The sequence below is a fragment of the Dipodomys ordii genome, unplaced genomic scaffold (assembly GCF_000151885.1).
Source record: "Dipodomys ordii isolate 6190 unplaced genomic scaffold, Dord_2.0 Scaffold4, whole genome shotgun sequence".
Lineage (NCBI taxonomy): Eukaryota > Metazoa > Chordata > Mammalia > Rodentia > Heteromyidae > Dipodomys > Dipodomys ordii.
This window is the reverse complement of record NW_012267220.1, coordinates 19,961,985-19,973,361: the sequence shown is the minus strand read 5'-3', so window position 1 is coordinate 19,973,361 and position 11,377 is coordinate 19,961,985. Positions and strand designations below refer to the sequence as shown.

Genomic DNA, 11,377 nt, shown 5'->3' with positions numbered 1-11,377 from the left:
GGACATACAAAGCAACAAAGAGATAATCTTATAAATGCATTAGAAACACAGGCATGAAAGAAAAAAATATTAAAATACATATCTAAGGGTTCATTTTCCTGACATCACATTATCTGACCTTTTCTGCTTGACTCATACATATACTAGATATTGCATATAAGGGAAACCATGGGACCTATGTTTCTTTGGGCCTGGCTCACCACATTTTCTTGATCCATTCATCTACTGAGGGGCATCTGGGTTGGCTATATTCAATGTTCATTGCAGCATTCTTTTCGTTTTAACTGTGTTAAAGTAGGGAGAAGTAGAAAGCTAAATCATTACCTGCTCCTCATAAAAAAAATGGGAGGTAAGGACTCAAAAGGACAATTCTTGAGTCCTCTAAGACTTAAATTCCAAATCCTTAGACAATGGCTTCAGGTGGTTGAGGTTTGCCCAGCATCCAGGCATCTTAAGGACTTCCTTCTGCCAAATATTCCTTTCACTCTTTTTCTATCTACCCATTGAATATGCTTTTAAATAAGAATCACATTTGTAATGCATATTTAGAAAGTGATTCTTGTTTTAATTAAGTTCAAGGGTGGGGGGTGGGAAGGTGGCTCAGTGGTAGAGTGCTTGCCTTGCATGACTGAGGCCCTGGGTTCGATTCCTCAGCACCACATAAGCAAAAAAAAAAGCCGGGAGTGGCACTGTGGCTCAAGTGGTAGAGCGCTAGCCTTGAGCAGAAGAGCTGAGGGATGGTGCCCAGGCCCAGAGTTCAGGTCCCACGACTGACAAAAAAAAGTTAAAGCAAATTCCTGCCTGCCAGTTTGCCTAATACCACTAGTAAAAATGTATTACTAGGGTGCTGTTTTACTGGTTTTGAAATTTGCTAATGGAATTCACTTTTCACTAAATGTCACTCACCTTTTGTTATCTTCGATATTTCCATTATAAAGAAAATGTGTAAAAGTTTTAATAAGTGTTAAAAATATAATATCAGGAAAATGAACTGGATATAGATAGTTCTTAATTGAAATTTTTAAATAAAAGTTATTTTGATCAAATCTATTCTGATAGTTTTTATGAAAGATTCTTTAAAAGTCCAAACAGTGTTTGAAAAACTGATGAGTTCAAATGTCAATACCACGGATCTAGACAGGGCCCATGTTCTAAAAAAATTTTTTTAAATAGTTAAGTTATTGAGTGATACTTGGCTGGTACTATGCCTTAACAGTTTTAGGTAGATGTTTTTAACAACCCTATATCACATCTGAGAGAGAAGGCTTAGATTTAATAATTTGTTCATAATTCCACAGCAAGTAACTGGTAGATGCAGAATTCAAACCCAGATACCTGACTTGAAAGGTTTAAGAGGCTTTTTACTCTGCTGCCAGTAACAAAAACCCCTCAAATGGTCGCTTAATCAAGATAAAAATTTGTTTGGGTTTCACATGAAGGAAATTACCATTCTGGCTATTTTGTCAAGCACTCAAGTGACTTTCATCCTGCTTAGCATACTTAGTGCATGTCATATCCCCGTGGTCACCCATAGTCCATAATGGCTTTTAGAACTCCAGCCATCAGGTCTAAGCAGGAAGCCAAAAGAAGGCAAGGAAGGCAAAATGGGCTCAGACCAGTTTTCTGTTCTGTAAAGTACTTCTCTGTACATCCACCCACAAACTTCCCTATAAACTTTATTGGCTATTAAGACTTCAGTCTTTTGCAAGAAGTAGTTACAAAAAAAAAAAGACTAGAACCAGAATAAAATCAGGTTTCTCTTAGGAAGAAGGGGGAATACTTGATTTTTGAATGTAGTCAGCAGCCTCTATCATAGGACTGTTAAGACTTAGATATTCCTAGCTGTCTCTGTAATTGGATAGTAGCAGAGTATCATGGACACAGATGCCTTGTTGACAAATATAAGAGAACTAACAATTCCTCTACTGATAATAAATTAGATAAACAGATATAATCTGGTACTAATTTAAGTTTTTCTTGCCTGTTTTCCTTAGCATCTTAGCCTTACCCCATGGATATTTCAAAATATTATTGTCTGCTGATTTGATAATTCTGTCATGATTTTTCTCTAGATGCAAGTTATGGGGTCTGTGCAGATTCTGTACAAAAATTTAGAAGTAGTTGTAGTCTAAACATTTAGTTAACATTAATTTTTTTTAATTGAAGGAAAAACATTAATTTTTAATAATGGTGGTTTCATCCTTTTTGGTAATTTTTTTCTACATTTTCTTGTACAGTATAGCTGAAATACAGAAAGATGTGGAATACAGATTGCCCTTCACTGTAAACAACTTGACAATTAACATTAATATGTGAGTAGAATTGTATCTTATTTTTTGTCTTAAAGATTCGAGATGTTTTGCATTCTGTCTTACTTAATGTTAGATGTAAACAGCTTAACATTTATTTTGAGTAACTATAATTTACAAATTAGTTTAATTTAGTGAAATGAAAAACTTAACATCACTGAAGTTGGCTTAGTGGTAGAGTGCTTGCCTTACATGTATGAGGCCCTGGGTTCGATTCCTCAGCACCACATAAGCAGAAAAAGCCAGAAGTGGCACAGTGGCACTGTGGCTCAAGTGGTAGGGTGTTAGTCTTGAGCTGAAGAGCTGAAAGGCAGCGTCCAGTCCAGGCCCAGAGTTCAGCCCCCACGACCGACCAAAAAATAAATTAATTAATTAATTGCCTTATTCTTCTTTTATAACCTCATTGTCTAGCATAGTGCCTGACCATAGGAGTCCTTATTAAATACTAGTTTCACGAATGAATTTAAGCACAAAGCAATGTTATAAGCTTTATGAAGCTCCATTAGCAGACCTGTAAATGAGAATAAATTACAGAAAATGCTTAGGATACAAACCCAAAGTAGCTAGCTCAGAGGCCAAACTAGTTTGAAAATCTTTAGCTGTGTCACTGAACTATTTTCATTTCTCCCTTAATGCCCTGAAAAAGCTAAGTGGAAGACCCAGTTTTCTTCTTCATAGTGATGGCAACAGTAGTTTTCTGAGCTAGCAGAGGAGCAGGGAGATATTCTGAGTTCTGCAGGATTGGAAACAAGAGTTGATGTCCTATTTTTTAAGATTATATGTCAAGCTTCTAAAAGAGTTCAAGAATTTACTATTTGGAGTCAGAACCAAATCATAATGATTACTACAATATTTCAATCCTATTTTCTTCCATTTTGAAGTAGAATATATATTAAAATCATCCTTGCCAGCTTTGCAAAAATAATTTCCTAATTTCTTATTGTAAAATTTGTAAGGAAACTATTGGGACATAACCTATAATACAATAAAATCATCAAACTGATTGTATGATTCACTTGATAGAAACATGATCTAAATTTTAGCTTAGAGTTTGTTCAGCTTGGCAAATTGAATATAAAATCATGTAGTTGACGTAGTACATAGACGATTCTATAATTTACAGAATCTGTATTCCACATAAATTATACTATGTTGAATTGCTGTATAATCTCATTGCTAACATGAAATCTTTTGTATATTTTCAGGCAGTTTAACCATTGCAGATCAGTATTACTAAAGAACCCATATGAAGTGTGAAAATTTGTTTACTTTTAGCTAGCTTTGTTTTAGATTGTGTCTGTATAACATAACAAACTGGATTTATTTTATATCTGTGTATCTTTGCCAGACTACTTCCTCCACAGTTTCCTCAGGAAAAACCAGTGATCAGTGTTTATCCACCAATCCGACATCATTTAATGGATAAACAAGGAATATATGTTACCTCTCCATTAGTAAGCAATGTATGTATGACTTACTTCAGAGTAATATGACAAATCTATTCTTTACTACTTTTATGTTTTTAAATTCTTTTAGAATCAATAACTATCCAGAATATTTTTTATTGTTTTTAGTAGCTAAGACTATTATTACTTAAGACTAAATTGAAGTCCTTGGATATGTTATAGCTGATTAAAGGACTGTACATTAATATACTCTCCGTATTTGCCTTTAAACCTTCTTGTTACTATAAACAGTAAAGTGTTTTATCTCCATTATTGATTGAATGGACACCTGATTTGCTAATTATCAAATATCTATAGTATTGATTCTATAAGCAAATGATGTAAGTTGTGGATTGCTGTTACCTTGAGTTGACACAATACTATTTGCTTTTCTGTTTATTCTTGACCTCCAACAGTGGGTTAAGAATGAGAATGACATTATTCCAATGAGACTTTTATAATCACTTTTTGAAAGTGATTTTAATCATTACGTATTACTGTTACTTTCAGTTTACAATGCACTCAGATCTTGGAAAAATTATCCAGAGTCTGTTGGATGAGTTTTGGAAGAATCCTCCTGTTTTAGCTCCCACTTCAACAGCATTTCCATAGTAAGTTTTTTTTTCCATAGTATCTTAATAACTAACAACATGTGCATGTATTTTCATTTATCAAGTAAGTCAATATACTTAGAATTAATGTTCAAAGAAAATCCAATTTCCACATTCTCACCTCCTCAGAAATATATCTACATTTTCAGGAGCAATAATGTTTTCCAACTTCAGCTATTTCTAATAATTACTTTCATCTTTCTAAATGATATATACATGGTACTATCTCTTGAGTCTTTCATATAGATATTATCTACTGACCTCATACTAGATCTGGTTTTAACTTTCTTGTATAAAACTTCTTCGTCCTCTTTGTCCTCTAGTGTAATTATCTTGATTTTTGCCATAAGTCTATGATTAATGTTATTATTTCAATATAATTTTATTGTTACTAAGGTTTTGTACAGAGGGGTTACCATTTCACAATTCAGGTGATTGGACAATGTTACCCCTTTCTTCCATTGTATAGTTAGTGTTATCATTATTGCATTATTGTTATCTGTCACGGAACAAAGACTTAACACTTTTTGATTTCACATGTTCCATTGCCATTATTTTCTTAGCTGTTTTTAATTTTCCATATCTTCTTAAACTTTAAGAACTTAAACTTCCACAAAAATAAAAATATTTCATCACCCATTTTGTTTTTAACATTACCAGTCAGGTAATCACTGGGTTTGATCATTCTTTGTTGTGTTTTTGGGGGTTTTTTGGTTGATTTTTGTGGTTGTTGTTGTTGTTGGTTTTGCCTCTTGCAGACAGTGCTTTACTTTTGGTTCTCTATTCTGAGCATCTAGAGTCCTCCTCTTGTTGTTTTCTTTACATTTTCCTTTACTTTCTTATCTCTATTTCAAGTTTATCTCTATAACTATCTCCTAGTTTCTTGGCTTACTGTTTTTGGTAGTTTTCTGAGTAAAAGTAATTTCTAACTATTTAGGATGCATAACTTATTACCATTGAACTTCTAGTTAAAATAATGATAACAATTTTCTGAGTCTGTAATTGGACTCGGACCATTTTTTTATTTTACTTTTTTTTTAATTAGTTGGTATGGCTTGAAGAAGTCCAGGGATTCAATCTAAAAGTCTCTCTGCCCCATATTTTTTCCTTTGCAACTTCATTTTTCTCCTCCAAGTTGTTTAGAGATGTATATGTACTTGTTGAGGTATTTTATGTATGTGTAAGGAGTATTTGTAGTATTTTATTCTTCTTAACACACAGGCAGTAACATATTGTCCCATTGCTTTGTTATCACTTAAGTGTGGTTTGGAGCATTTCTATGTTAGTACATATAATACCTCTTTTTTTTGTCGGTCATGGGGTTTGAACTCTGGGCTTGGGCGCTGTCTCTCAGCTCTTCAGCTCTACCGCTTGAGCCACAGTGCCACTTCCGGTTTTAGTGGTTTATTGGAGATACGAGTCTCATGGACTTTCCTTCCCCGGCTGGCTTTGAACTGTGATCCTCAGATCTCAGTCTCCTGAGTAACTAGGATTACAGGTGTGAGTCACCAGAACTCTGCTAATTCCTCATTATTTTTTATGGCCACAAAAGTTTTCATTTTATAGGAATACTATAATGTATTAGCAAGATTTCCTTTTGACAGTTACGTTTGTTTATTCTGATATTTCTTATATGTCTCACCTCTCTTCAGAGCTCTCTGTACTATATTAAATTTTAAAATGTTTAACTTTAAAATTTTTAAATTTAAAAAATGCTAACATTAACTGCACACGTGTTATATTGACAGATACTGCAAAATTTTACTCCATAACAGTTGTACTAGTCTCTACTCCTATGCAATCCTTTCCAGTAAAGAATTGTGTTAAAAAGGGATCTTTTCCCATTGATAGGCAAAACATGATTAATATACTTTAGTGTGTTTATCAAATAGTGAAATTGGACATACTTTTTTTTTTGTTGGTCATGGGGCCTGAACTCTGGGCCTAGGCACTGTCCCTCAGCTCTTCAGTTCAAGGCTAGCACCAAGCCACAGAGCCACTTCTGGCTTTTTCTGCTTATGTGGTGCTGAGGAATCAAAAGTAGGGCCTCATGCATATAAAGCAAGCACTCTACTGCTGAGCCACCTTCTTAGGCCTCTTTTACTATTCTTAAAAGATGTTTTTATTCTGTAATGTCTATCTATGTATTCTTCTATTTCTACTTTGCTATTGCATTGTTAGCCCATCATCAGTTTATAGGAAATCTTCATAGACTAGAGAAATTAGTTAGGTGCTGATGACTCATACCTATAATCCTAGCTACTCAGGAGGCTGAGATCTAGAGGATCCAGTTTGAGGCCTGCTCAGGCAGAAAAGTTTAATTTTCCTTTAAAGCATTCTAGAAAATTGTCATTCAGTTAGATTTTGTCAAACACAATCAAAGTTACTACTTATCAGCATCCATCTGCATATGTTTTCTGGATTACATGTTTTTCATTCTATGAAGAAACTAAAACTGAATACAGGAACTCAGAATCTCAGCTTATTTGCTTGCTCTGACCTTTTGAATTGTATGCTTCTTAGCAAATTTTTCCTTTCTCATAGAAATCATAGTTCTCTTTCTAGGAGTTTATATCTTATCCATTTATATAACATTTTGTCATATAATTATGATAAGTATCACCTGCAAAACTAGATTTTTATTGAAGAAATTTTTAAGGATAAATTCATGTTTTTTCCCCTGACATCTGAGTTAATGTTTCTTTTCTTTTCTCTCTAGCCTGTATAGTAACCCAAGTGGGCTGCCTCCTTATGCTTCTCAGGGTTTTCCGTTTCTTCCTGCGTATCCTCCTCAAGAAGCTAACAGGAACATCACTTCTTTGTCTGTTGCTGACACTGTTTCTTCTTCAACAACAAGTTATACAACAGCCAAGCCTGCTGCTCCTACATTTGCTGTCCTTTCAAGTCTGCCATTGCCTGTTCCCACAATGGAAACTTCAACACCGGTTGGTATCCTTGTGATCTGTTTAGTATGTATTTAATCAGCTACTAACTAGGCAAAAAAAAATTTAAAAATTGTTATATTTTTAAACTCAGGTAAACAAATTTGAAGACATAACCGTGAAATAATCAAATAATTAGAAATTATGGACTTGTAAAATAGATGGTATAGAGTTATGGTGGAGGCATATGTGGGAATGGTGGAATGACCGTGGCTCAGGGACCAAGGTAGAGCTAGTACCAACTGTTTTTTAACCATTTTATCTCTAGCATCTTCAACCATGTTTCATGCATATAACAAATGCTTAATAACAATGAGGTAGATAAGTAAATGATTGAATTCATGCTTGAGGAAGTTGATGGTTATAAATTTGCCAGGATAACAGAAGGAAGTGTAAGACATTGTGTGAGGGGCTGTAACATTGACAAAAGCATTGTGGATGTGCCAGATAGCATTTTGTGGACCACCTATGTCAGGCCTTTCTGTCAGATAGTCTGTCAGGCTGTAGCAGAGGCACAAGAAATAGTCATATAGGAGGCAAGGAGTAGATTGAAGAATGTTTTCTGTAGTATTCCAAGGGCTTCAAACATCCTATTTGTTTAAAAATTGTATGTTCTAAAGAAAGTAGTTGAAGAAAGACAAGAGGTCACCTGATGGGTTTGCTTTTCAAGGTATTACACAGAAGAGAATGGTGAGTCTGTGCATAAAATACAAAGGGATTCTATAACCTTCAGTTTTTACTTAATGACTATCACTTGTAGTAATGTTAATCTTCTATTGTAAAATGTTATTATCCAGTATTACCAATTTCAGAGTTTGTAATCATTTAAGAATGTATAACCAAATGGACTTTGTTTTTCCAAAATTAATTTTTGTGTGTGTGTGTGTCTGTTGTGGGGCTTGAACTCTGGGCCTGGGCACTGTCACTCAGCTCTTCACCTCAAGGCTAGCACTCTACCACTTGAGCTACAGCATCAGAGTTTCACAGACTTTCCTGCCCGGGCTGGCTTTGAACCGTGAACCTCAGATCTCAGCCTCCTGAGTAGCTAGGATTATAGGCGTGAGCCACTAGCGTCTGGCTCAAAACATTTTATCAGGACTGGGACAGTAGCTCAGTGGTAGAGCGCTTGCCTTGCATGCATGAGGCCCTGGGTTCGATTCCTCAGCACCACCTAACCAAAAAGAAAAAAGCTGGAAGTGGCGCTGTGGCTCAAGTGGTAGAGCGCTAGTCTTGAGCTGAAGAGCTGAGGGACAGCACCCAGGCCCAGAGTTCAGGCCCCATGACCAGACCCAAAAAAACAAACATTTTATCATTCTATTAATGGGTTAGTATATAAATAAACTACAATTAGTATTAACAAAATTTTAAGAAAAATTTTCAAAGTCTTCAAAAAAATGCATTTGTATCTGCCCTAGTGCCTCATCTATCTTAGATGCATAACTGTTCACACTGCTGAGTTTATGAAGTTTTTCTGTATTTAGTATATTTCATTAGAGAAAAATATATTCTGTAGCAGTGGAATCTACAGTCACAAGTATACTGAAGAGATTTATTTTACAGCCACATACTTGCTTATGAAGGAGAGCTATCATGGGATCTTTTGAAGCCCTCAAAACAAACCCAAGTTATATGCAAAAGTTATGCTAAAAAAAATAGGTTGAAAGAAGAGGGGGGAGTAAAGTGAAGTGCAAGGATGAAGATATCTTAGTAAAAACAATTATGGGCCATGCATGGTGGTTCAGATGTGTAATCCCTTTGCTACATGGGAGATAGATTGTGGGGTCATGGTTTGAAACCAGCTCAGGCATAAAAAGCTTGTGAGACTCCATGAAACTGATGGCTGGGCACAGTGGTGTATACCTATCATCCTGAGCTATGTAAAAGTACAAAGGATGGGCACCATGGTGTGTGTTTGTTATCCTAGGGACAGAGAGGAGCATAAATAGGAGGTTTGCAGCCCAGGCCAGCCTGGACATAAAGCGAGATTCTATCTTAAAAATAACTGATGTAAAGAAAGGGCTGGCAGAGTGGCCCAAGTAGTAAGAGTGACTGCTGATGAGCAAGCATGAAAATTACTTTCATAAATAAATAGGAACAGTAAGATGGCTGAAATTTAATACCCTTTAAAATCTTCTTCAGATAAGCCAAAATGGTTTTGGGTACAAGATGCCAGATGTCCCTGATGCATTTCCAGAACTCTCAGAATTAAGGTAAAAAAAAATGGGGAGAGTACAATTTGGATCATTGTGTATTTTAAACTATAAAGCAGATGCTCATTTTATAGCTATGTTAAATAAAAAGATATTTTTAAATCTTCAATATTCCTGTATTGTGCTTGTCTGTGAGAACATTTTATAAAGTAGTTTTAGACTTATAGAATGTATTCATTGAGTAGCCCATATCTAGGCATTTTTCTAGATACTAAGAATGACATAATTGTTTTTTAAAAAATGGCAAGATGCAGAAGCTCTGATGAGTGAGAAACTGGCTTCTCTGTCATTTCTGAAAAAGTAAATGCTGGGCCTCCTTGTGAGCATGTCTTTTGCCAGACTTAGGGCCATCAGTTTCTCTGAAGGGCTCATGTTCTTTTTAAAAATAATACGATTATTGCAGAGATATTTTTGTGTGTGTGTATGTGCCCGCAGTGGGGCTTGAACTCTGCTTGAGCACTGCTCCTTACCTTTTTTGCTCAATGATGGTGCTTTACTACTTGAACCACAGCAGCTCCATTTCTAGCTTTCTGGTGGTTAATTGGAAGTCATAGACCCTTAGACTCTCCTGCTATGGGCTGGCTTTGAACTTTGATCCTTAGATCTCAGCCTCCTAAGCAGCTAGGATTATAGGCATGAGCCACCAGTGCCTAGCAATTATTATTAAGACTTCTGTGTATAGATTAAGCTTTTGTTTTCATCTCCTGTTTTTATTTTCAGTAGTTCTGTCCTGAAGAAACATTGTTGCTAACCAAATACTGTTTCTCTTCAAGTAATATTTAACTGGATGATTATATAGCTTAGAAAAAAATAGACTTATTTCCATAGGAATTCATTTATTTTAGAGTCTAATTTTTCCCCTTAAAAAATTAAATATGTTTTCATATGACTTCAGGGCCAAAACTAAAAATACCAGAAAGATTCAGCTAACAACCATATCCCCTCCACCCAGTTCCCTTCCCCACAAACACTCATTTTTGTTTTGTCTTTAACCAGCCATTATTTTTGTTCATACTTTATGAACGTGGTATACATACAGATACATTTGTAACTACGTCTCTTACTGTGACAGCTAAAGAATCACAGCATTGTCTGCTGCTCATGCACCTTAGTCCTTGTCAAATTTGATACACTATAGTAGCAGAGACTGCTTACCCTGTAGTGTCTAGGAAGATATTATTAGTCCTATTTTCGCCAATATATCCTTGAAGCTAGCCAATTACAAGCTAACTCAGTAGACCAGTCTCCCATAAACGCTCTTCACAAGCCAAAATACCACAGTAAATATCCTCTCTTCTATCTCCCTTACCCTTCCAAGTACACATATGACAAAGGATGGGTCTTCTAATGTTAACCTGTAAGTGGATTTTTAATGTTTTAAATTTACCATAGTACTAATATGTTCTGCATTATATCTTAAATAGCTTAAATCTTATAAGTTAGTTCCTATCAGGGAAATCAAAGAAAGCAGTTCCACAGAATTAAGAACAAGGAAAAATATCTAACCATATCACTGCTTTATTATTTTTAAGGAGTCTCAGTTGAATAAGGGAGAATCCTAGTTTCATACTTTTTCTATACGGTTTTTTGTTCATTTTTATTGTTAATTTCATGTCTGTGTAATTATGAACATTACCTACAGTTGTATTTTCAAAGAAAAAGATCTATGAGAAAGTCTATTGAGTCAGAATTCATTTTTTTAAGCTCACTTGGGAATATTAACCATCTACTTTATAATTTTTTTTGGGGGGGTCCAGTCGTGGGGCTTGAACTCTGGGCCTGAGCTCTGTCCCTTAGCTCTTCAGCTCAAGGCTAGCACTCTACCACTTGAGCCACAGCGCCACTTCCGGCTTTTTTTTT

The 11,377-nt window shown here is 35.3% G+C and overlaps 1 protein-coding gene across 1 annotated transcript in view; it reads left to right on the top strand.

The window, feature by feature from the left end:
* The window catches only part of Vps37a (vacuolar protein sorting 37 homolog A (S. cerevisiae)), a 20,893-nt gene extending 11,372 nt beyond the window's left edge, over window positions 1-9,521 (top strand). Inside the window, exons 2-6 of the mRNA XM_013024065.1 lie at window positions 2,238-2,312; window positions 3,658-3,772; window positions 4,265-4,365; window positions 7,085-7,310; window positions 9,447-9,521. Of these exons, the coding sequence (XP_012879519.1) occupies window positions 2,238-2,312; window positions 3,658-3,772; window positions 4,265-4,365; window positions 7,085-7,310; window positions 9,447-9,521 (592 nt within the window). The remainder of the gene's footprint in view (window positions 1-2,237; window positions 2,313-3,657; window positions 3,773-4,264; window positions 4,366-7,084; window positions 7,311-9,446) is intronic.
* The last annotated feature ends 1,856 nt before the right edge of the window (window positions 9,522-11,377 follow it).